A 27063-nucleotide genomic window follows, 5' to 3' on the forward strand; every position below is an offset into this window, starting at 1 on the left:
TCCTGTCATAGCTAAAGTGTGAATTGGCTTGACGCTCCCTGCCTCCAGACCCTATTTTCCTGCCTCAGCACCAGCTGCAACCAGTTATTATTTTAGAGAGACATGACATGTGATAACTGCCTGACCATCACCCGTTGGTCGTCTGACATTACTGGTTGGGGGTGGGGACTCTCTTCACCTATTCATGTCTGACTATCTACCTACTGTAACAAACTGACAAATAACGTTGTGTAAATAGTAGAACTTTTCTATGAATAGGTATCCCACCTGAAATAAAATCAGTTATGTTTCTTCTTTGAAGATGATTTTGAATGGTGAGTGAAACATTTTACCATGTCTAAAGTTCATCATAGTTACAGACCAAATGTGAATTTTCCAATCCTAGTGACTTACACAGTTATTATAAAAATTCATTTGTAGTCATCTTTCTTCGGATAATGAAATCATTGTTTTAATGTTAACAAAATGAGATTGTCACTTTATAATGTTGGTGTGGAGGAGAAAGTAATATTAATGATCAAACTTAAACTTATGTATTGGCCGGTTACATTGGCTCACCACACCTGTAATCCCAGGACTTTGGGAGGCCAGGGTGGGTGGATCATGAGATCAGGAGAGCGAGACCATCCTAACTAACATGGTGAAACCCCATCTCTACTAAAAATACAAAAACTTAGCCAGGCATGGTCGTGGGCGCCTGTAATCCCAGATACTCAGGAGGCTGCAGCAGGAGAATCGCTTGAACCCGGGAGGCAGAGGTTGCAGTGAGCTGAGATTGCACCACTGCACTCCAGCCTGGGCAACAGAGCAAGACTCTGTCTCAAAAAAACAAAACAAAGCAAAAAAACTTATGTATTGTATTTTAAGAATACACATTCGGTTCCGAACTTTTGACTTAACATTTGGAGATTCTTTCCTTCTCTCATAGTTGTAGCTACATCCAATATGTGCAAAATATAAGATATTCATATTGGTTCCCCTTGAATTGTATGTATTTCAATTTTTATGAGATTTGGAATACATTCAGCACATGGCAACAGCGTAATATATACAATGTTTTTTGATTACTAAATACTTATATAAATAATATTCTAAGTCAGTAGTCCTGTGTCTAAATAGCTTTCTTTTAAAAAGTATTGTAACATCTTCCTTTTTTTTAAAATTTAGATCGGGGTACTGTGCAAAAAGTGGTTGTTCTTCCTACTAACAACTCTGTCAGTGGCGAGCTCATTCTGGAGGAGCTGGAAGTCTTTAAGGTTTGAACATCTCTTCTATTAATCTCAGAACATGCATGATGAGTGGAATTCTTTAATCTTACAGCCACTTGGGAGGAAACCATATTTGATAAAAGATCAAATAAATGAATGTTATGAATTTTTGAGGGTAGGAAAACACCAGATAAAATAAGAAATACAGAACAAATATTTTTGCAAAGTGTTTTCCTACATTTCAAGTTATCTTAACATAAAAGGATTCTTTCTGTTTTTAAGCTATCATCACAACTTGAAGAATTGTGGTCATCATTATTTTTAAAAAATGAGTTCTAGTTGTCAAGGTCTGGAAGATTTTGCCATGAAAGGGCTTTTATCATTTGCTTCACAAGCCACTGAAACCCAAATACTTGCACATTATTGATTGTTAGATAAGCTTTCTCATATTTTTTTAGCCAGTAATTTCATGAAAAACGACTTTGTTTTCTCTTGTTTTATTGCCTTTAACTCAAATGTCACTTCAGTTAAATAAAACAAATGTTGTCTCTTTACCACTCAGAACTTCATGTTCTATCAGAACTTGAGATTTCATTGTAGTATTCTCCTTGTCCTTGAATTTGGGATAAAAAAAGAAAAAGGACAGAAAAATAAAACCCTACCCAAGGGAAGTTCAGTACTGTAAGATCTCACCTGGTCAGGGCGGAGTGCCTGTTCTTTATCTGTGAGCCAGAAGAGGGGATTTGTGGTGTCCTGCCATGCCCTTCTCTGCTCACAGTATCAGTCACTGTAGTTCACATGGTGCTTTTTATCTGCATTTGGAAAGATGGGTAAAGCACAGCGGAGGAGCTATTAGAATTGCAAAGAAAGTTTGGCATGGAATCAATCCTGCTGCAGACCACTATTTCCAACTAAACCAATTAAGAAACAATGGCCCAGACACAACAAAAGACCTGAGTCAGCCTGTGACTGAGTAAAAGTAGCACTTCAGAACTCCTAGTAGCAGACTATTGCTAGTCCAGCAAATTGCTTTGCTTAGTTGAGTAGACTTAGAATGTATTGACTCACTAATAGACATTCCCACAGTCACCAAAAATATTGACTTTATAAGCACGTAAGGGGGTAGGGTGCAGCGCTGTTAAATTTAGGTAATAAATTTTAAATGTAAAGAAATATGTAATAGAATCAAATAAAAAATTTGCGGAACTCTGGCAAGTTTCCTTCTACATTATTAAATTTATAATTTTTAATGCTAGACTAACTGACACAGGTTCTTTGTGACTGGCATGTTAAAATTGGGCTCATAAAATGACGTTAATGATATTCAGACGTGCTTTTTTCATGCTTTGTTTTATAAAGAAATTGATTTTTTCACTAGATTAACCGAAATTACATTATATAGAACAATTTTTTTTTTTTTTTTTTCTCATTCAACTCTGTAGGGACAATTTGGCTTGCCAAAAATGAAGTGCCTTATTCTGGAGTATTCTTGAAGATAGCAAAAATGTCATATAGCAGCACTTCATTTTTTATACTGAAATATCACCTTTTGATTATCAGGAAATGTTAAATTAAGTGAGCATGACATAAGCCTAAACATACATGTTACGGAAAGAAACATGAGTTATTCTGATCACGTGCTAACTACTTATGGTCTGTCATATGAGTTATGCTGGTGTTATCATCTTGAATAATAAACTCTTAGTGGAAAAACAGAGTCAGTCAGAATGCATGTGGGGGACATCAGCTCAAGAGACACCAAAAAAAGTCTGAGGTTTCTTACTAATGTGTGTGCCAGTGATTGATATGGCCAAGTCAGGAGACGCAGTTACCGAATACAGTTACTGTCTTCAGCATGGTGTTTGTGTCACATTTCTGAGGTGGGGTAAAAATAATTGGGTGTGTATGATATACTGTGATGAGCATGTGAGGAAATAATGCATTTAATTTGAAAAGTTTTCTTAGCTAAGTGTCACACTGATGTACTGCAGAAAATTCAGTGTGACTTTGAAAAACCAGGAGCTTTGTTTTTATACAGTGCAGGACCATAATCTCTTCTTTTAGTCCTCTGTTCCACATTTTCTGGCAATAAGTCTAGTTTCCCTGAGCTTAACTAGAATTGGAAGTATAACTACTAGTAGCTGTCTAGCTGATTATAAGTTGCAACATTTGTATATGTGTATATGCATGTGTGTGCGCGCACATGTGCACGCACGTATTTATATGGGATGATCAAAAATTGTTGCAATGGAGAATTAAAGATATCACTGTTTTCCCTTTTAAAATGTTGGTAAATAGATGCAGCTCCAGAAAGCAAAATAACTGGGGTACACTTGATTTTGAGAGCTTGTTCCCACCTGAGTTATTCAAGTAAAGCTCATGGATATTAATCACTTAACCAGAAGTCTAATTTTTTTTTTTTTTTTGAAATGGGTTTCACTCCTGTTACCCAGGCTGGAGTGCCATGGCACAATCTTGGCTCACTGCAACCTCTACCTCCTGGGTTCAAGCGATTCTCCTGCCTTAGCCTCCTGAGTAGCGGGGATTACAGGATTACAGGCATGTGCCACCGCACTCAGTTAATTTTGTAGTAGAGACAGGGTTTCACCATTTTGGCCGGGCTGGTCTTGAACTCCTGACCTCAGGTGATCCGCCCATCTCAGCCTCCCAAAGTGCTGGGATTGCAGGCATGAGCCACTGCACCCCGCCAGAAGTCTAATTTTAAATCATTAAAAGTAATAGATAATTTTTAAGAAGTAAAGTTATGAATAATTTGCAAGCACATTACTATTTCAGAAAATTCTTAGGTTCTTTCATTCATTCACATTTTATCAAAAGAGAACCTTTTCTAACAATATTTTTTGTTTGCAACAATGAGTATTAACTAGTATGGTTCAGCCTAATATATTATCTTTCCAAAATAGCACTGGCAAGTGAACAATAGTGTCTTATGCAGAGTGCTTGTGTTGCGGAGGAATTAGGTGGTGTACCATTCCACGTCTTCCTCCACCTGAGTCCATGGATCCGATTCTGAATTATTCGTTGTATTGAATATTCCAAAAATTTCCTTTTCGGATTTTCATTTTTTGTTCTAGTGCCTATATCGATACATGTGTTTTAATTACTACATTTTTTTTTTTGAGACAGAGTTTTGCTCTTGTTGCCCAGGCTGGAGTGCAATGGTGCAATCTCGGTTCACTGCAACCTCTGACTCCCAGGTTCAAGCAATTCTCCTGCCTCAGCCTCCCAAGTAGCTGGGATTACAGGTGCCCGCCACCATGCCTGGCTAATTTTTATATTTTTAGTAGAGATGGGGTTTTACCATGTTGACCAGGCTGGTCTCAAACTTTAGTTTAGGTATATATCTGTGTAAAAACTCTATCCTTAGTTTCCAAAGAGAAAGTGTACTTTATAGACAAGTATATGCAAATGTGCTATATATGAAAAGTACTTTTAAAGTAGATGTGTATATAAAGAAAAATGATTTCTTCTTGAGATTTAATAGAAAAAGTCTGAATGTAAAATCCTTTTAAGGAATATTTGAGCAACTAACATGTTGTTTTCTAATATTTTAGAATCATGCTCCTATAACGACAATGAAAATTTCATCTAAAAAGGTAAAAACTAAGCTATTTTATGCTCTTTGTTTATTAAAATGTTTTGTTATTATGAGACATTATATTTTATAACTTCTGAATAATTAGTTCTCGTATTAACAAAATAAATAATACCGCTTAAAGTATACCGCAAAGTCACCTTTAATTTTGATGTAGAACTTACTAGTTATTAGTGAAAGACTGAATAGGTTTATTTTTGTATAAAAGTTTGTCAGAGCAGAACATATATACAGCAAGATATTGCAACATTTTGTATATCCGATTTTCTCAAATATTACGGTGTGTGAAGCCAACTAAAATAAAAATAATCTTTCTGAGAAGAATTTAGCATAAAGTTTGGGCTACTCTATAATGTCACGACATTGTTAGAGGCTTGGAATAAGCAATCAGTCCTCTTAAGTTTCTACTGTTGTCACATATTTGAAATACGCAGTGCATTCTTTTATGCTTATTTTAAGGGAAATATTATTTCCTAGGATTTAAACATATCAAAAAAAAAAAAAAAAGGAAAGTCTCAAATCTAAGGGTTCAGGAATTGGAAAAGAAATATTTGACTATAATTGAAATCCTCAAATTAATTGTCTGATCTGTCCTACACATGCAAATATACAATGATCATGGAAATAAAAAGTACAATTCCATTATATACATGAGCAAACCATGTACCTCTCCATTCCCAAAAGGTATTATTTAAAAAAAAATTTTTAAGGTACAGAGTAATATAGTCAGAATGGAGTAGGCTTCCAAATAGGCTTGACATGCATTTGCATCCCTATCTGACCATAATATACGAACAAATCAAGTAACTTTACTGACCTATAAGTTTCTACATTTGTAAGGTAATGCTTTGCTCACAAACAAGTTAATTTATAGAAATTACCTAGAATAAAGTGGGTCCTCAGTAAATGCTGTCTGTGTAAAAGCCTGAGACCTATTTTTTTTGGAATACACAATAAAGGTTTTATGTGTTAGCACAACTGATTACATAATTCTGGAGCTCTTCACCATATTTGGTTTGTTAGAGATGAAGTAGTATTTTATAGTCAGTCTTACACTCTTTTCACATCACTGAATTTTATTAGGGAAAATAAATAAGGTACAATGGAGCTAACGATCTCATCTGTAAAAATGTTTGTATGGTGCATAACAAACATTTTCCCAAGTAACGAGAAGCGATTCGTCATTTTGTCTAATGTCCTAGGGAGCGGATCTCAAGTCAGAATTGTCTTTGAAGTCAGCAGGGAAGCCCTGTGTTTACAGTAGTTAATGGAAAGAGCAAGTATCAGGGCAAGATTCAAAATGGACACAAAGTCATTTGTGTGGCATAGTAATCCTGTATGCAAGTTTTAACTGTAGTTACATATTACACTGCCTTCAACATCTTAAATTGTAGATAATTTAAAATGTCTCATTAAAACAGTGAGATTCAAGGCAAGGATAACTATTTGACTTTTTGGAAATCATTTGTACAACTTCATACTGCATCGTTTTTTCAGTGCGAGAGGACTACAAATTGTTAATGACATCTTATGTGTATTTAAATAACTTTCTTAGTATTTCTCATGTTATCCATTTTATGCTCTTATTTTTTAATTTGTTCTTTTACTCCATATAACAGAAAATAGTGGGACTAATAAAAATTATATTATCTAGAATGAAACTACCTGTGTCCTACACTCAAATACACTAGTATCCTTAAAGTATTTTAATGAAGCTGATAAATTTACTGTATTGCTTACTAATTTATTCAATAAACATTTATTTCAAATGTCCCTGGACAAATGGTTATTGTCAAAACATGCAGCTGTTTTCTTGTAGTTTGAATGTTTCAACTGGAGACCAATTTCAGCACAATTTCTGAAAAGTCAATTGATGTGAATAAAATTATTAGATGTAATAGAGTGAGATGTGATTCAAATAACTGATTAGAATTTAAAACATATATTGATAGTTTAATTGATATTTTACTGTACTTTTTACCATTAATTAACATTCATTGAGCAACTTATGAGCCAGAAACTATTCCAAGCATTTTATGTGGAGGAAACCCTTACAACATTTATTTCTTACAAAATCTCCATATGGTAAGTGCTATGTTATCCTAATTTTACTAATGAGGAAGCTGTGATTCCGAAAAGTTGCACAGCAAATTTGTAGCTGAGCTGAGATTTGAATCTAGGAAGTCTTGTTCCAGAGCTTCAGGGCCTGATGGACACATGGTATCTCCAGAGATTTAATCTTTAAATGTATATGTATGTGTACATGGAGGAGTACACACACACCCATACATCTACATCTATTCAAGTTTCAGCATACAGATTCTGTGCTAACTTGAGTTATATCAGTCCTTTGGAAAGTAAGGAGTGTCAATTAAGAGACATATTCCTTCAACTCCTGAGAACCATATTATGCCCAGCTAAAGGAATCAAACCATTATATTAGAAGCAGTATACATCCTACAATTGAAAGAGGATGAAATTTTCATTCATGAGATTTTTAGGATGATGAAGATCACTGGATCAAGCAGAATTTTAACACATGTATAAATATAAATACTGATATTATTCTAAATAATTATTTTTAAGTAGTTTTAATGAGTAACATGCCACTTTCAAAGGCATGTGACAAAAATGTGCTTTTTTATTTCATCCAATACTTACTATCTACCATTTTTTCCTTGTAAACTTAAAATGCCCTTTATTTTAAACCAGACTTTCTCAAATTTACAAAGTAATGTGTGGCCACACTTAAAAAATAAGAATGCTTCCTTGTGCTTTGCTAAGACACTGCATTCAAAGAAACAAAAAATCATAACTTAAATCTGTAATATATTAGCTCAAATCTGAGAGAACAATGAATCCCAATGTCTAAAACACATTACCATTCTGTATGATGCTTTGAGCTTTTCTTTTTTAACAGGAAAGTGGTAATGTTATAGGCATATTAACGTAGGAAAATTCTATTTGTTTTGGCTTTATACCCTTCTGTGCTTTGCTTCACGTTTTTAGTCAGTTCCAAAATGAATCCAAGGGTTTGTGAGCATATATTATAATGTGTTCCTGCTGAAAGTCTTCTTTTAACTTCCACATCTGAAATAAATCATCATCATTCCTTTAATAGCAACAGTTGTATGTGAGTTCCAATGAAGGGGTTTCCCAAGTGTCTCTGCATCGCTGCCACATCTATGGTACAGCCTGTGCTGACTGCTGCCTGGCACGGGACCCTTATTGTGCCTGGGATGGCCATTCCTGCTCCAGATTCTACCCAACTGGGAAACGGTGAGCACTAAACAGTTCAACATCCAAATGTATGACACCAGACAATACAGAAGTGTTTCACATCTTTAGAATTAGTTCTATTGCTGTTTCTTTAAATGACATTAAAAGTAGAAGCTGTGTTTAGCACCACACATAGTATTTGAATGAATAAAATGGTAATGCGTTGTAACTTGAGATTCTCATGGATATGGCAAGTCCAGAGTACAGTACTTTGGAAAAAGTCCTTTCTCCCTTCAGAGCTCCTCTGTAACACCTACTCCGCTAGGACCCATCAAATATTTCAAGTAGCATTTAGCTTTTTTCTTTTTTTGCATCATCTAATTTATGTCCTTTTTATTTTATTTATTATTTGTTTATTTTTGAGACAGAGTCTCACTTCTGTCGCCAAGGCTGGAGTGCAGTGGCGCGATCTTGTCTCACTGCAACCTCCGCCTCCCTGCAACCTCCGCCTCTCGGGTTCAAGCAATTCTCTGCCTCAGCCTCCCAAGTAGCTGGGATTACAGGCACCCGCCACCATGCCCAGCTAATGTTTGTATTTTTAGTAGAGCCAGAGTTTCACCATCTTGGCCAGGCTAGCCTTGAACTCCTGACCTCGTGATCCACCCACCTCGGCCTCCCAAAGTGTTGGGATTACAGGCGTGAGCCACCGCTCCCGGCTGTCTTTTTTATTTTATATGCTTTAGTGTATCCTTAAAACCCACCTTCCTAGGATTTCTCTACATTGCTTAATTATCTTGTAAACAAGAATACAATATAATTATCTTATAATGCTGGTTCGAGTTCAAGCTACAAGAGTATTATTTCAGCATGGATACCTTGATTTGCTTTCAGAACCTTGATGACCATGCTTTATCCCTGGAGTGGTGACTGTGTGATTACTGGTTGGGTTAAGAAAGAAAGACAGTCTGAGGCAGGGTACTTTTTATCCAAATGGAAACCTAGGCGGGAAACTGCATCAACTTGTACCAAATTGGAAGGAACCACAAGTAGAGAAATTGAAAAGGAATATGCAGAATTCAGAGTCAGCCAAGGTCATAGCTATTTTCAGTCATACAGTGAATGACATGGGTCATGATGGTGACAGGGCTAAAACCTTTGAAAAGTAGGGTTAGCAGAGGGAGCAAATAGTAGCAGCCATGAGCACGAGTGATCTTTCAAGAAAAGCACTGGGGTGATGGTGCTTTATGGTTTTTATTCTCTACCTTCCTTTGAGGACCTTAACAGATTATAACAACCTTAGTGCTTTTGTGTATTAATAGTATTCTGATCCTCTTATTTATTAGTTCAACAAATATTTTCACTGGAAATATATTTTCCAGGCATTGTTTTAGAAGCTAGGCATATAACAGGAAAAAAGACAAAAAAAATTCTGTCTTCAGGAATAATGCATTCTAAAGAGAAAAAATTGATAATAAATAAATAAGGTAAACCCCTGGTATATCAAATAATAACACAATCTGTGAATTTAAAAAGGGCAGAGAAAGTAGATACGATATGTGGTAAGCAGGAGGTTGTGAAGTTAAATGGGTGTCAAAAAGGGCCTTACTGCAGGTATACTGTGTGAGCAAGGACTTGATGTGGAATGCACCAAGACATTATCTAGCAGAGTAATATTCCAGGAAGAGGGACCAAAAATCTCTAACACTGGAGGATGCCAGGGTTGTTCAAGAAACAGCTCTAAAGCTAATGAGGCTGCGCTGTAATGAGAAAAAGGAATGATAGGAAGAAAGGAGGTCAGAATGCCACATAATGTCAGACTTTGTAAGTAATTGAAAAGTTTTTATTTAAAGTGAAATGGAAAACAGCTGAGGAGTTTTGAACATGTGAATGATACTGTTTGGCTTTGGTTTCAAAAGATCACTGGTTGGATTTGGCTTACTTTGAAGACCTGTTGTAGGAAGGGGTTGGAGGTAGAGGGGAAGGGGTGGCAGAAGCTGCATGACAGGAAGCTACTGCCATCATCTAGGTGAGATATAATGGTGGCTTGTAGAGGGATAATAAAGATAGAGGTGGCAAAAAAAATGATCTGATGCTTGACAGAGCTCACAGAATCTGTTGATGTATTTGGATGTGGGAGGTTAGAGAAATAGAGGAGTCAAAAATGATCCAAGTTCTCAGAACTGAACATTAGGATTTATATAGAGGTCACTTCCTGAGAAAGAAGAGACTGTGAAAGGAGCAGGTTTGTGGGGAGAAAGAGGATGTTACGTTAATGGTATCAATAAGATGTTCACACAGGGATATTGAGTGGGCAGTTAGAAATATGAATCTGGAGTAGAAAGGAGTGGCCAGGGCTGGATCATTTGAGATTCTTAATGGCATGAGATAGGAAGAGAACTCCCACTCTTCAAAACAGGAGTCTCGTAGATGGGTTCCAAGACTCTGTGTTCCTCCATGTTAATTTAGGTGCTAGCGAGGAGGTCCCTGACTTCTTTTGATGTCTGTCTAGAATTTCTAGACATCATTACTCTGTGATCTTTCATCTTAATATGGGGCTGGAGGCCTCAACCTGGACAGAGTGTAAGGGAGGCAAATTTCAAATGTAATCTCACATAAGAAGTGATTTTTGTGGCCACTGTTGGTATTTTTCAACCATATTTGTTTTTCACTGCCGATTATGATAGTAGCAATATGTTAAATTACCATAACTCTTTGTAAGGCGATACTGTTTACTTGGTAAGACGCTCTAAAAATTTGCCTCTCTAGCACCTGCAATATAATATTCAATTTATTAAGCAGATTCAGTGCTGAAGGAAGCTGAAGCACTACACTTTCTAAGGAAGAAAGGGATATGGGGATTGTAAGTGAACTTTTACCATAGTTGTATAGGTATACCAGTTATTATATAATGTAAGGGAAGTGGACATCAGTACTCCTTCTCTGTAAAGACTGATTTTGACCAATAAGCATTTTTATGTAACAAATAATATTTCTCAAGTAAAATCCATACTGTACATAGACTGTCATTGCATACTAGAGATACTTTTTTACATTTTAGAAGTTGCTGCCCAATATGGGCTAGCTCATTTGTTTGCATATTTTCCCACCTATTACAACCCCAAGCATCCTTTCTAAGATGTGTGCTTAAATATAGATTCTACATTGTCATTCTACCACCACAAATTATAATTTTAATCATGCTTTTTTAATAAAGAAATGAGTCTATCATACAGTTCTTTGCATTTACAATATCATGCCTGATATTAAACCATGAATAATGGGTTGAGAAGGAAAGTAGTAGCTATTTAAAGAGTTGTCTTGACGGGGTGCAGTCTCTCACGCCTATAATCCCAGCACTTTGGGAGGCCAAGGCAGGCAGATCACTTGAGGTCAGGAGTTCGAGACCAGCCTAACCAGCATGGCAAAACTCCATCTCTACTGAAAATAGAAAAAAAAAAAAATTAGCCCAGGCATGGTGGCAGGCATCTATAATACCAGATACTTGGGAGGCTGAGGCAGGAGAATCATTTGAACCTGGGGGGCGGAGATTGCAGTGAGCTCAGATCATGCCACTGCACTCCAGCCTGGGAGATAGAATGAGACTCTGCCTAAAAAAAAAAAAAAAAGGTGGGGGGGCTATCTTGATTATCTCCAGCAGTGCCTTATTTCTATCTTGAAAAGCCAGAAAATGCCACATATGTACAAAATATGCCTGAGGCTACCCATATTTATCTTTGACTAGCATATTGGAAGTTTCACTAAAAATATCTACAGTATTTACATTCTCCAAATTATGTCCTAACTTAGTTAAGCATATACTTATAGTAAATGCAAAGCATATTGGTGAATGAATTAACTATTTTGTAAATTCCCATATGAATTTTTTATTTTCCTTTGAAAGTAATGGATTTGAAGTATTTTTCCACATTTATTTTCTTTAATAGTGTTAATTTACCTAGTTTTGTGCTGATGCCACTCTCTAAGCAAAACACAAAGATCACTTGGAGGATTTCATAGAAATAAAAAGCAAAAAATGGTTATACTTGGAAATTGGTGGAATCCATACTTTGACATAATGAAGTTGTTAAATATCATTGGCTCAATAGTCTCCCTTTTTAAAAAAACTATAGTAAACAAGCTGGGCATGGTGGCCCACACCTGTAATCCCAGCACTTTGGGAGGCCAAGGCAGGCAGATCGCCTGAGGTCAGGAGTTGGAGACCAGCCTGACCAACATGGTGAAACCCCGTCTCTATTAAAAATACAAAATTAGCCGGGCATAGTGGCTCATACCTGTAATCCCAACTAATCAGGAGGCTGAGGCAGGAGAGTCACTTGAACCCAGGAGGCAGAGGTTACAGTGACCCGAGATTGCACCACTGCACTCCTGCCTGGGCAATAAGAGCGAAACTCTGTCTCACAAAAAAAACAAAAAAAAAACAAAAAACTATAGTGAACAATAAAAGCATTTTTTTTTCCATTTTCATTCTCAAGTATCTTAAATATTTGTGGTTTTGTATCAAATATTGCAGTATAGTCCCTAACATTATTTTTTCTGGATTCAGACAAGTAGTTAGAAACTTTATTTTCAGACAAGATAATCAGATCAATTTTCAAATAAATAACTTTTCTATAAAAGATTTCATCATTTATCGAAAAGAATTTACTATTGTGTATGAAACATGGGAAACTTGAACCAAATTCCAAATCCTACATGCAATACAATATTACTCTGCCTACCAGCATGTTTTTGTGATGCTATGTGAGTACCGTGGAGGGAATCTATACATAAAAAAGGCTCAGATGGCTGCCTTGCTGATCTCATGATTTAAGCCAAACCATAACAATGTTTTTTTCTGTATTCGAATGTCTAGAAGCTATGCGATATTGTAAATTGAGATTGCCCAGCTTGAGAGTTTGTATACATGAGTAAACCATTATGTAGTGTTGATCACAGGATAATAAATTTAGCCATTGTGAATGATATTGCTTGCCTAGATGGCTGAGAACGCTCTCATGATGCTCATATAATATATACTTAGAAGTTGACTATAGTAAAATAATGCTGGACTTCAAAATATGGCAAATGTTATGCAGTAAAAACTTGATATGGGAGCTACTCTAGAATACTGTGCCATATTAATCATATTTCCTGAGATAAAAGTGACTAACACTTTCACTGTTGTGTGTTTGTGTGTGTACAGAAATATATCATTGGTAAGGGTCACGTGACTTTGGAAAAGGAATACCTAAGTGGTACAAAATTTTATACCTATTCTACCATAAGTAGATTTATAAAGTCTGTTGTGTACATGAAGTAGTGTTTTCTTTAGCTAGAAAATGAGCTTTTTTCACTATCAATGACTATGAGATTAATTTTTCTTTGTAAGTTTAATAACTACTGTGTGCTTTTAATATTTCTGTTCTTACTGATTATTTTTATTTATCTTTAAAAGTATTAAGAAAGACTTAGCATTTAACCCAATTAAGTGATATGCTCAGTCACATATTGATAGTCAGCAATCAATTTAGGCAGGTATTCACAATATTTAAAGAGTCACCTTCTTCTGATTTTTAACAGTGTTTGATGCCTTGCTCAGAGGATTTCAGTTGCTGCACTTTGATTTCTTAGACTATGTAATACCACTGAAAGTAAGGTACTTAGTGCATCTGAGACTCGCGAAATTAAATAATTTAATACAACTTAAAACTTTTATTTAAATAATGACCAGTTTGCAAACAATGTAACTATGTTTTTTTTTTTTTTTTTTTTTTTTTTGAGATGGAGTCTCACCCTGTGGCCTAGGCTGGAGTGCAGTGGCGTGATCTCGGCTCACCACAACCTCCGCCTCCTGGGTTCAAGCGATTCTCCTGCCTCAGCATCCCAAGTAACTGGGACTACAGGCATGCACCACCATGCCCGGCTAATTTTTGTATTTTTTGTAGAGACGGGGTTTCACTATGTTGGCCAGGCTGGTCTTGAACTCCTGACCTCGTGATCCGTCTGCCTTGGCCTCCCAAAGTGCTGGGATTACAGACGTGAGCCACCGCGCCTGGCTTAATGTAACTAAAACGTCAAAATGCTTTAAGCTAACAATACATAACAACTAAATGCAAAGGATGAACCTTGATTGGAAGCTGGTTAACTTAAAAGAAATCCATAAAAGAGATTTTGGGAACTAGAGAAATTTTAATATAGAATATGCATTAGATTATGTTGTTAAATATCAGTATATTTAGGATGATAATGATATTGTTATGTTGAAAGATTACTTGTTGAAAAATACATGCTAAAGCACTTACAGGTGGAGCATTATTGTGTCTGTAACTTATTTTCTAAAGGCTTTCATAGGTGTGGATCCATAGTATATACATGATATGTACTTACATGTGAGAAAGAAATTAATGTGGCAAAATACAAGAATTTGTGAATCTAGGTATACCAGTATTCATTTTACTCATATCTCTACTTTTCTGTAGACTTGAAATTTTCAAAATAAAAAGTTGGGGACAACATGCTTATTCTAGTAAATGAAATTAACTTTTTATTAAATGTCCCTATTTTTATCTTTATTGCTTGTTTCAGAAAAGTTTTAATATATCTAGAAACAGAAAACATTGACTTTTGTAAGAAACAAGTATGTTTATTTAAGACAAACTATTATAAAAAGGAAAATGCCAGTGAGTTTATACTTTGGAGGTTATAGATTTAGAAAATTTAGGGTGAATTTCTCTAAACTAAACATTTACACCATTAATTAGAGAAGGTAGCATTTACTCAGGATATGCATGCAACAGGAGATTCAGAGCCATTCCATCCTGAATGTAGATGGAAAAACTTACTCAGATTGAAAAGCAAGGATAAGTACCCCCCCATTATTGATGAATTGTATAAGAAATGTGAGATAGCTACATCAATCAGAACTCTTTTAAAAAACTTTTATGACAGCTTAGCAATAAAAAGGATGCAACGTTTAAAATTACAATGTTTTAAGAGTGGTGTAATTGGCAGTGATAATTCTCAGTCACTTTTATGTATTTCTGCACTTACAGGAGGAGCCGAAGACAAGACGTGAGACATGGAAACCCACTGACTCAATGCAGAGGATTTAATCTAAAAGGTATTAAAAGTGAGCAATGGCCAATCTCAGTGCACAGTAGCAATGCTCCGTGTCACATTTCAGTAAGAGAAAACATTGTCATAGATTCAAACGTTTCACTTTCAAAAATATTTGTTATAACATTCTGTGTATTTATATATGGTAATTAAAACTTAAAGGCTTTTTGTGTGTATACTGAGAATCATGAAAAACAAATGTCTCGGAACACATATACTTCAAATATGTTAGCTGGAAGATCTTTCACACAGATTGTAATTACAGATTTTCTTAGCTGCTATTTTCTTTCTAAAGAAAACCTATTTTCCATTTTGAGATTTACCACCGAAGAACCTTTAGAACAGCATTTTTTTTTACTGCAGTAAATATACATAACATAAAATTTACTGTTTTAACCATTTTAAGGTTTACAGTTTTGTGGCATTAAGCATATTCACATTGTGCAACATACTGCCAGCCACGACTGGATATTTTTAATCTTTAGCAACTGAAACTAGACCTATTAAATACCACCTAACCATTACCTCTTCCCTCCAGCCCTTAGAAACCACCATTCTACTTCTTTACGAATTTCTTACGAATTCAACTACTCTAGATACCTCGTATAGGCGGAATGATACAATATTTGTCCTTTTGTGACTGACTCATTTCACTTAAACCTAAAGTCTTCAAGGTCCATTCATATTGTAGCATATATCACAATTTTCTTCATGTTTAAGGCTGAATTATATTTTATCATGTGTGCATATTTATAGTGTGTGTGTGTGTGTATATATATACATATATATGTACGTATGTATGTAGGTAAGCCACATTTTGTTTATTGATTCATCTATCACTGGATACTTGGTTTACTTCCATCTTTTGGATATAGTGAGAATCCTGCTATGAACATGGGTGTACTACAGTGCCTGTTGACAATCCTGCCTTGTGTCCTTCAATTAAATAAATTCCATCCTTCCCATTCTGACATGGAATTACCATGTTACAATACTTTTCCTTCCTCAGTCCCACCAAATAAAAATATTTCCAAGCAGACCTTCCTTGTGGCTCACCAAGGTGCTACAGATATGCTGTTTCAGAAATTAACAGTGAGACTCCTATTTCTAATCCCTTTGAGTCTGTGCTTTCCTTTAGTAAAAAATGACATTCTTTTTACTATTCTAACTGCAAAGAGCAAATTAAGACAGATTTTGCTTACTTGTTCCACACATCTAGTTGAGGGAATAAATTCAAATGACCATTTCTCCATTTGCAATTTTATAAAAGTATATCAGTTCCCATCAGTAGTAGTTGTCATAGTGGTAAGAATAATGGCAGTGGAGGTAACATCAAGCAAATATTAATGCTGACTTTGTGGCAGAACCTGAGCTAAGTGTTTTTTAATGATTATTTCACTCAATGTTTAAAAAAAAAACCATACTAGAGTGCTATTATTCCTGCTTTATTCTGTCCATGTCTAAGCTACCATATGGCAATACTAAATGTTTTGCCTAATTTAATACCTTTACTGAGAACCCTATGTAAAAATGCTGTAATCCATGTTTTAGAGATGAGTAAAACTAAAGCACAGAGACATCAAGTAACTTGTCTAAGTTTACACAGCCGGTAGTGGTAAGGTCAGGATTTTACCCTATGTTCCGCTGATTCTGAAGACAGTGTTCTCAATCACTACATTCCACCAAGGCCACAGCTTTCTTTCTGCTCTTTCCCAGTGCTTACATATTTCCTCTATATGACACTGAATACGGACTTTAGGAATGGGATAGACCTGGCTTCGGTATTGCCTGACACATTCACTAAAGTGTATTTCCTCATAACTCACAGCCTCAGTTTGCTCAGCTGTGAAAAGCTGAGAAAATGTGACAGGAGTATTGTAATAATTAAGTGAACAAAGTAATATTAAGAACAATCCTTGGCGTAGAGTAATTCTTGAATAAACATGATTTTATCAACATTACCTTAATTCACAGTCTCTCCTTCCCTTTACATAAACAAAACAGGTAAACAACGTGTCCTACTTTGCTTGTTAAATGATTACCACTGCTTTTTACTGGCTGCCATAGTTGTTCACAATTTTGTATAAAAATAAACATGTATATAGCATTTTTACAGGAGAGTGTGCTCTAAATTCAGTTGTGTTCTTTCTTTCTCGCCTTTTATTTTTGCCTGCTAGCATACAGAAATGCAGCTGAAATTGTCCAGTATGGAGTAAAAAATAACACCACTTTTCTGGAGTGTGCCCCCAAGTCTCCGCAGGCATCTATCAAGTGGCTGTTACAGAAAGACAAAGACAGGAGGAAAGAGGTGAGTAAAGCAGCACAGCAGCAATCCATCAGGGCTTCGGAGAAAATCAACGTCCCTCCGTGAGGCTCAGATCAAAGGAAAAAGGAAAGGCATATGATCATCTCTTATGTCTTTGGGATGACAAGTGCCACTTTCCTTAAAATCCTTTGTCCTAAGAATTGATGGATTAATTAGAAATTCTCTCTGCCTGCTCACCTCTGTAACATGGTGATTGAAACAAGAGCCTGGGCACTACGACAGTGGTATTGATGTGAGGAAACATTCCTAAAAGAAACAAGATGTGTGCAAATCCAGAAGCCAAGTTTTCACACAACAGCACCTTTGTGTGATTCACAAGATAAAAGGGGGCTTTTTTAAAAAAGTTTAATTTTCCTCAGCAAGAAATTACACTGAACTATAACCTTCATGACAAAGAGCGTTTTTCTGCTGTGTGGTAATCTGTTTCCATTGCTTTATTATTCATAACTCTTGTGCTTTGGTTAGGTAATATATGGAATCATTGTTTATGAGACCATTGCCTTTATTTAGTGATATGGAAAAAGTCCTTAGATTTTCAAATAAAAAGACGCTTACTGAAACTTTTCATGGATTGGAAAGAGCTGGGTTTTTTGAAATAAGGGAGACATTATAAAATGGCATAGGGTGATATATTGTAAATAATGAATTTCATAATATTGATGTCATGTTGTCCTGACAAATGAGATGTTAAAAATATATATGTCTATTTAAAGCCTTAGGGAGGTCTAAAACATACCATCATTTGTGCATCATAAAGTCTGATGGAGCCAAGGGGGAAGTGGAGCCTTCTGCATTTATGTGTATTCTTTTGTTGTGGGCAATTTGGTTACTACATATTAAGTTAATTAAGGGTATGTAGAGTGAGTACCGCCTGAAGCTGTAGAACACAGATACTGCATCAGCATTACTGATATAAATGTTGGTTTCATATGCAAAATACTTTCCGACTCTCAGACTTGTCTACCCAAATATCTTATGAACTGTTTAGGAAATTATGTGTCCCTCGTTACTGGAATGTTACACCATAAGCAGATGACTACTTGCAGGAGGAAACTGAATTATCTGGAGGAAAGATGAGCTAGATGGACATCAGAGTCCCATCATTCTTCCAAAGCCTATCATGCTAACAATACTTTTAGAGAGATTTTAATAATGAAAATTATTATTTATTTGAGATCTCTTTTCTTTGCTATAAAATCTGTTATCAAAGAAGTCTTGACATTTCTGCAGTCAAATTAATTTTCAACTATTTTGAATGGATATGGATTATAATAATTAGCTTGCAGAGTAACCTGGGTTAGAAGTCATAATGTGTGATGATGATTACTATACACAAGTGAGCTGTTAGGCCAGGGCAGGAACACAAGGATATGAACAGTCGTTCCAGAAAAAGCCTATATGTATATATGTGAATTGGGTAATACTGAAACAAGGATCAACTAGAAAGTAATTTTCTTTTCTTCAGTAAAAAGTTCAATAGAATAATACATAAGTGAATATAACATCTATGATTTACAATAAATATATATATTTGAATATCTGCCGTATAAATTAATAGTAAAATGTAAATGGAATGTTAAGGATTTATTCCCTCTAATAATATTTCCAAAGTTCTATTTGAGAATGCTCAAGAATATGGAGACTCAAATATTACTATTTTGACTTTTTTCCCAATCTCAAAAACATAAGAATTTAATAATTTAATATTGCAATAACATTAGCTGTAACATAAGTATGAAAGTCTGTTTTGTTCATAATTTAAGCAGAGCACAATTTTACTTATTCTTAAACTATTAATATTTTATTAAACTTATTGTGATCCTTTCTAAGAAAACATATGCTTCTCACTCATATTACTGTGTAAACATTAATCATTTTTTTTGAGTAAGACAAATGATAAAAGCTCACAGAGCAAAGGCAAATAGTTCATACTAAGTAGCATCAAGTGAAAACTGAAAGCCCTCCTCCACTTCAATACTTAGTATCACTTTTACTATCTATTGAATAATACTAATACTTATTGAATAATACTAATACTTATGGAATAATAATTACTCAGTTCTTATTCCCACTGCCCAGAGTAAGGTTCCCAAGACTTACATATTTCTCCAAATATATAAGTCCATAGTTTTCCTCCCCTACACACATACAACACTCACACACACACAGGCATACCCCGCTTGAATATCTGTACATGAGATTCAATGTCATATTTCCTAGCTGCATAATATTTCATAGTGTGAATATACCATACCACAAGTGTTTTTTTTCAAAGCCATCTATTTGTTAGATAATTTCTTGTTTTCCTCTTATCAAAAACACCTGCACACATGTGAGAGTATATATTCTAGATAAATTCCTAAAATGTAATTGTGCCAAATACTATATACGTGTTTAATGGATTTACCATATTGGACTCAAAATATTTTCCCAATTTTGCACAAATAGGATAGCATTTCTTTTTTCTTTAATTTCTGAATGTATTTATACATGATTTGTTTTTGAGGGACATTTAAACTTAGTAAAACTAATTAATGTCAAAATTTTTTCTTCCTCCAAGTGACTCTCTCTTTTCTAGTTCTGTTCTATTATCTGTCTTTTAATAATATACTTGCCTTTTGTGGGTTTTTTTTTGTGCACGAATCAATTGATCTTTGATTTAGATATTATTAGTAATATCTTGTCCATTTGCACAGAACTTTATCATTTAGGAAAACATTTAACATACATTATCTAATTTTGATTTTGGTCAAATTTCTTTTTTCTTCAATGAAAGAGTATTCTAGAGTATACATGTCAAAGAACCTTTTACCACTTAAGTTTTTATCTATTCATTGGCAGTACTACAGGTGGAACTGTAAGGAAGGTTTCAAGTGTTTACTGATACCCAGTAAACAATCATTTTTCCAGTAAAATCTATAAAGCAATTAAGTATTAATTCATAGCTTTTTATTACCTTTCCTTGTAAAGTAAAACCACTTACAGTACTTAAAAGGTGATGACATCCCAGCTAATTTTTAGACATTGTTTATTTAGGGATAATTGAAAAAGGCCCTTGATAATGTTCAAAATTCTGCCTCTGCTTATGTATTTTTTATTTAGAAGAACATTCATTCATTTGAAACAAAAAGATAAAATTCACCCTTTAATTGTAGCTTCGTGTTTTTACTAGTGAGTACTTTTTATAAATATAAAAGACTAGAACACCAGGATGGAATAGATATTTTAAAGTATCTATGAGTTTCATTTACATATATTGACTGTGATTCCAATTTCAAAGGCAGCCACAATTTTGTGCTTATATATGGAGAAACTTCTTCTATCTAGGGGAAAGCACTTTAAGCTGTTTTTGCCAATATGGATAATATGTTCACCCTCTCTTTATTAGATTCAATACCCCTGTGACAGTGTGACAAGATCTCCCGTGTTTTTTTTTTTTTTTTTTTTTTTAAAGGCAATGGAACTGACCAAAATTTCGTGTCCACTGAGAAAAATGCTAAGTAGTACTCAATACTTTTTTCCCAAATCTGTGAAAAGTTGACACTATTCTGTATATGTTGGTCATAATCTAAGGAAATATAATGTTCAGTGTCAGTAACTTTAATGTGTCTCTCTTTTAGGTTAAGCTGAATGAACGAATCATAGCCACTTCACAGGGACTCCTGATCCGCTCTGTTCAGGGTTCTGACCAAGGACTTTATCACTGCATTGCTACAGAAAATAGTTTCAAGCAGACCATAGCCAAGATCAACTTCAAAGTTTTAGATTCAGAAATGGTGGCTGTTGTGACAGACAAATGGTCCCCATGGACCTGGGCCAGCTCTGTGAGGGCTTTACCCTTCCACCCAAAGGACATCATGGGAGCATTCAGCCACTCAGAAATGCAGATGATTAACCAATACTGCAAAGACACTCGGCAGCAACATCAGCAGGGAGACGAATCACAGAAAATGAGAGGGGACTATGGCAAGTTAAAGGCCCTCATCAATAGCCGGAAAAGTAGAAACAGGAGGAATCAGTTGCCCGAGTCATAATATTTTCTTATGTGGGTCTTATGCTTCCATTAACAAATGCTCTGTCTTCAATGATCAAATTTTGAGCAAAGAAACTTGTGCTTTACCAATGGGAATTACTGAAAAAGGTGATTACTCCTAAAGTGAGTTTTACATGAACTGAAATGAGCATGCATTTTCTTGTATGATAGTGACTAGCACTAGACATGTCATGGTCCTCATGGTGCATATAAATATTTAAGTTAACCCAGATTTTATTTATATCTTTATTCACCTTTTCTTCAAAATCGATATGGTAGCTACAAAACTAGAATTGTTGCATCCCTCAATTGAATGAGGGCAATATCCCTGTGGTATTCCTTTCCTGCTTTGGGGCTTTAGAATTCTAATTGTCAGTGATTTTATATTTGTAAACAAGTTCCAAATCCACAGCTTTTACATAGTAAAAGTCATAAATGCATATGACAGAATGGCTATCAAAAGAAATATAAAAGGAAGAAGGCATTTAAAGTTGTGTAAAAACATGAGTTATTCATAAAGAGAAAATGATGAGTTTATATGGTTCCAATGAAATTTTTTTTTTTTAAGATTGTAGAAATAATCAGTTACTGGTATCTGTCATTGACCTTTGTTTCCTTATTCAGGAAGATAAAAATCAGTAACCTGCCCCATGAAGATACTTGATGGGAGTTATATCAGTGAAGCAGTTCGGCTTATATTCTTATGTTATCACCTTCCAAACAAAAGCACTTACTTTTTTTGGAAGTTATTTAATTTATTTTAGACTCAAAGAATATAATCTTGCACTGTTCAGTTATTACTGTTTGTTCTCTTATTTCCTAGTCTGTGTGGCAAATTAAAAAATATAAGAAGGAAAAAACTTTGAAGTTTTAGACTTCTAAATAAGGGGTGAAATCATCAAACAGAAAAATCAAATTAGAAACTACTAATTTTTAAAGAGGAATTTATAACAAATGTGGCTAGTTTTCAACTTCAGTACTCGAATTCAATGACTAATTCTCCCTTTTATTAAAACCAATCTCAGATATCACACTGATTTTTAAGTCAACACTATATATTTTATGATCTTTTCGGTGTGATGGCAAGGTGCTTGTTATGTCTAGAAGGTAAGAAAACAGTATGAGGAGACATTCTTTCTTTCAAAAGGTGGTGGTACTATGTTCACTGGTCTCTAAGTGTAAATGTAGTAAGTTTTGTGATGAATAAAATTATTATCTCCCAATTGTATGTTTGAATAATTTTATTAGAAAAATTTCATTCTGAAAATTATTTTCTCCAAATAAAAACTAGATGGAAAAATGTGAAAAAAATTATTCATGTTCTCATATATATTTAAAAAACACTACTTTTGCTTTTTTATTTACCTTTTAAGACATTTTCATGCTTCTAGGTAAAGACAGATATTGTACCATGTACCTAATCCAAATCTTGTATAAAAATTTTATTTATAGTTAATAATCTATGATGAAGGTAATTAAAGTAGATTATGGCCTTTTTAAGTATTGCAGTATAAAACTTCAAGAACTAAAGTCATTGTCAAAATGAATATGATTATTAGAATATCAGAATATGATTCACTATTTAAGTTATCATAAATTATAATATATGAGGAGGCCTCAATATGGCAAAAATATTTAAAATGCATAACATAACACCAAACTTCATTTTCAGAAAAATCTGTTGTTCCAAATGTGTATAATTTTAAAGTAATTTCTAAAGCAGTTTATTATAATGGTTTGCCTGCTTAAAAGGTATAATTAAACTTTTCTCCTCTACATTGACACATAGAAAGGTGTCAGTGTAAAGCCAAAACCATCTTCTGTGTTTATGGTCAATCTATTCTATGTCCAAAGTTAAAAGTAAAATTGTTTTAGAGTCACAGTTCCCTTTGTTTCACATAAGCCCAAACTGATAGACAGTAAGGGTGTTTAGTTTTATACTGTATTTGTGCTATTTAATTCTTTATATTTTCACAATTATTAAATTGTGTATACTTTCATTACTTTTAAAAATGTAGAAATTCTTCATGAACATAACTGCTGAATGTAAAAGAAATTTTTTTTTCAAAAATGTTAATGTGTGCTACTGGTTGTTGATTGGTTTTGTTTTGTGTAGTTTGACAATTCAGTGACTTAGTATCTCTTCCATTTGTATTGTACATAAAATTTTCTAGAAATACACTTTTTTCCAAAGTGTAAGTTTGTGAATAGATTTTAGCATGATGAAACTGTCATAATGGTGAATGTTCAATCTGTGTAAGGAAACAAACTAAATGTAGTTGTCACACTAAAATTTAATTGGATATTGATGAAATCATTGGCCTGGCAAAATAAAACATGTTGAATTCCCCAATTATGTTTCTAGCTTTTATTTTTAATGTAGGATTAACTTACTTGTTAGCGTGATACAATCTACTGAATTCATATGATTTTTAAATATTCCTTTATCCATTTTTGTGAAGGTAATACATCTACTATTTCAAGATTTAAATTGCAGAAAGATGCACATATAAAGCTGTCTCAGTACCAACATCTAATATCATCCATTTTCTGTGTATACTTCCAAACAAATACATATTTGTTTTTTCCCTAATATTGTACATCCATACATATTTATAGATACTTATTCAGAGTATGTTGTGTCTACGTTGGAAAAAATACACAGTTTAGGAATGCACGGTCTTTGGAGCCAGATTGCTTGCATTTGAATCCACGCTAACTGTCTTATTCTGGGAAAGTTTTAAAATTCTCTCTGCCTTCCTTTCCTGTACAAGTTCATATCAGTAAAGCATTAGGACAGAACATTTTACATGGTAAGTATTCAATAAATGTCTTAATGTTGCCTTATTTAGAAGGCATCATTTTGCTAGAACAAGAAGGAATGTTTCAGTTGTGTTCTATGGCAAGTTAAATGCCAATGATCTTAAAGTGGGGAAACTGCAGTCACTGGGTTAGGTAACACCTTATCAGGTAAAATGAGCCTTTAACAAATTAGAGGAAAGAAACCACAGATTAACTCATAATCCAGTTAACACATTTGAATGGCAGACCTATTACAGCTTTCTTCTACCTCTGGGCTTTCAATCTTTTATAATGTCAGTGAAGAAAAAATAAATCACAAAAATTAAAAGTTGTCTTAACAGGTCTTCCAACTTAACAATTCTGCACTACTCACTAATTGCTTCATTATTTCTCAGTATCTCCCTTGCTTATGTTTCAACTTAATTGAGTTTAGAAATATTTGATGTGTTTCTTATAATTTTAATGTACTGCTGATTTATGTCTTTTACCTAAGTGAAAATTTTTTAAGAAAATGGTAACAGTTTCCTACGTGTATTCTGCTAGCTAAAGTCAAGAGAAACATTCAGCTTGTTTTGCAGCCTGTTAAAAAGCTTTAGTCTAGACAAAAAAATAAGCAGACTAAGTAAGAAAAAATGTTTATTTAACCAGAGACATTGAGGATTTTATTGAATTCCATGTGTGATGACAAAGCTGCAGATTACTGTGGAATTTTTTTTTTTTAAGAGTTTATCCTAGTAACCTTTTAGCCAACCACCTTTTGCACAAGAATGCAGGCCCCTCCACAAAATTAAAACCACAACGAATTCTACTGGCATGCATGCCAATTGGTGAAATTCATTGTCAATAAGTTGTTTTTCTTAAGGGACCGCTGGTATACATTTTAATTTTTATGGTTTCCTAACAATGTTACCTTCATAGTACAAAGGTATGAGAGTTGGGAGAACCAGCTCCAAGATTTAAAAAAAAAAAAAAAAAAAAAAATGCCATCTTCATTCTAGTGACTCTAATGTTAATTTGTCTATTCACCTCATAAAATACTACTTTCCACATAGTTTAAATTGTGTATTTCTCAGGGCTATTATGTTGCCATGCTTGAGTGTTACTTACATAAAGTGCTATTAAAGAATGACATTATAACAAACACATTAAAACTGTTGATGTGAGGTTACCTCTCAACCTCCAAGTACAAAAGCAGGGTGAAGTTCTGTTCCTTTAGTGTCTTTTTTATTCTCTGAATTATTCACAGAAAAAAAGTTACCCAAGTACTTTATGAGATCATAAACAAAATTTCTGCAAGACAAAATGAATATATGATAGAATTATGAAAAAGGTCATTCCTATTGTTCCTCTGGATATTTTTCAATATACAAATTATCCTTGGCTCATGAGATAAAAGGAATTTCTCACTTTCTTAGGACTTTTCAAAATAAGAAAAGTTATATGTTTTAACTTTTTCCTGTATTACTGATTCTGGGGATAAACTGTATTCATCTTTACTTCTCTGTCAAATCATGAATAGTCAAACAGAGAAATTAGACCTGTAAATTACCTTCCTTTGAGTTGATGTGAACTGGAAGTGTTGTAAGCTGTGGTTCTATATTCAGTGTATTCATTATTCCAAAATGAGCCCCAATTTTTGCTTCAAGTTCCCATTCCAGCTTCTCCACTTAAAAGTGATATAAACTGGAACAGTTATTTAATCTCTCTTGATGAATTGTCACTTTCTCTAAAATTGGAATTATAATAGTATCTATCCCATGTGGTAGTTGTGTTGTGAGAATAAAATACCTGGAGTTCTTCCAGCGTATGCTATTATTTTTTAATCAGGAGAGCAAAACCATTTATTTCATTTGAGCATTTTTCTCTTTTTCATCAGATTGCATCTACATAGTTCAGTTGATATTTCATGTCATTTATCCATATTGCATATTGACGTCTATGATAACAGCAGTTTTTCTATTTAACTTTCTTACCAGTTCACAAAGGTCTTCTATGCTGTCTCTTATTTCTAATGCAAAGCCTGTTCAGGGCAAGTGAGCGTTCCACAATGTTCAAACATGCTTTAGAGGAATAGGAATTTTTCTGTTATTCCTGTACCATTCTGGGAGACAATTTGAGCCTCTCCGGCCTAAAACCACCAAGATACGTCTGTGTTGTTTGCCCCTCAGAGATCTTGTACCTTCCCAGGACACAAACAGAAGTGAGGTAGAAACAGAACCCACAGATCCCTATATACCTACCATCCACCTTTGCCAACTCACTCTTCATCGCCTTGGTTCTCTGGAGCAAGGATTATCCATTGAATATCACCCATGAGCTTGAAAAGTAGATTTCAACCTTTGTCACTCAAGTACTTCAAAGAGAATTTTGAAAAGTTTTGTAGCCACTAAATCATTTTTAAGTTAAAAACTAACTTTCTTATTCTATGTTTCCATAGCTGCAAAGCATATAACTTTCAGTCAAATGTCAATTTCAAACTTTTAAAATAACATAGTTACATTTCTCTATAAATGACAACAATGAAATCAAAATATAGGAATTTGGTACTCAACATCATATTTTAAAATAATGAAAAACAATCCAACTTTAACCATTTTTAACAGCCAGAAATTTTACATTATTTCTATTTCTTCTTATTATTTCTATTCCACTTGCTTCAAACAATTTTATCCTGATACAGCATCTTATATTTTAAGTTCTTTTATTGATTACTATCACACAAATGTGCAACAAAAATACATAT

The 27063-nt window shown here is 34.3% G+C and overlaps 1 protein-coding gene across 2 annotated transcripts in view; it reads left to right on the forward strand.

Annotated features, from left to right (window-relative positions):
* SEMA3C (semaphorin 3C) overlaps positions 1–23871 on the forward strand; it is a 179417-nt gene extending 155546 nt beyond the window's left edge. The window contains exons 13-18 of one of the 2 annotated variants that reach the window (XM_023226661.2): positions 1168–1256; positions 4784–4825; positions 7946–8103; positions 15096–15163; positions 17337–17467; positions 21106–23871. In XM_023226661.2, the coding sequence (XP_023082429.1) occupies positions 1168–1256; positions 4784–4825; positions 7946–8103; positions 15096–15163; positions 17337–17467; positions 21106–21519 (902 nt within the window). In that variant the 3' untranslated portion in view covers positions 21520–23871. The remainder of the gene's footprint in view (positions 1–1167; positions 1257–4783; positions 4826–7945; positions 8104–15095; positions 15164–17336; positions 17468–21105) is intronic. The other variant, XM_023226662.2, reaches the window with a different exon arrangement.
* The last annotated feature ends 3192 nt before the right edge of the window (positions 23872–27063 follow it).

This window comes from Piliocolobus tephrosceles, chromosome 8 (genome assembly GCF_002776525.5).
Source record: "Piliocolobus tephrosceles isolate RC106 chromosome 8, ASM277652v3, whole genome shotgun sequence".
NCBI lineage: Eukaryota > Metazoa > Chordata > Mammalia > Primates > Cercopithecidae > Piliocolobus > Piliocolobus tephrosceles.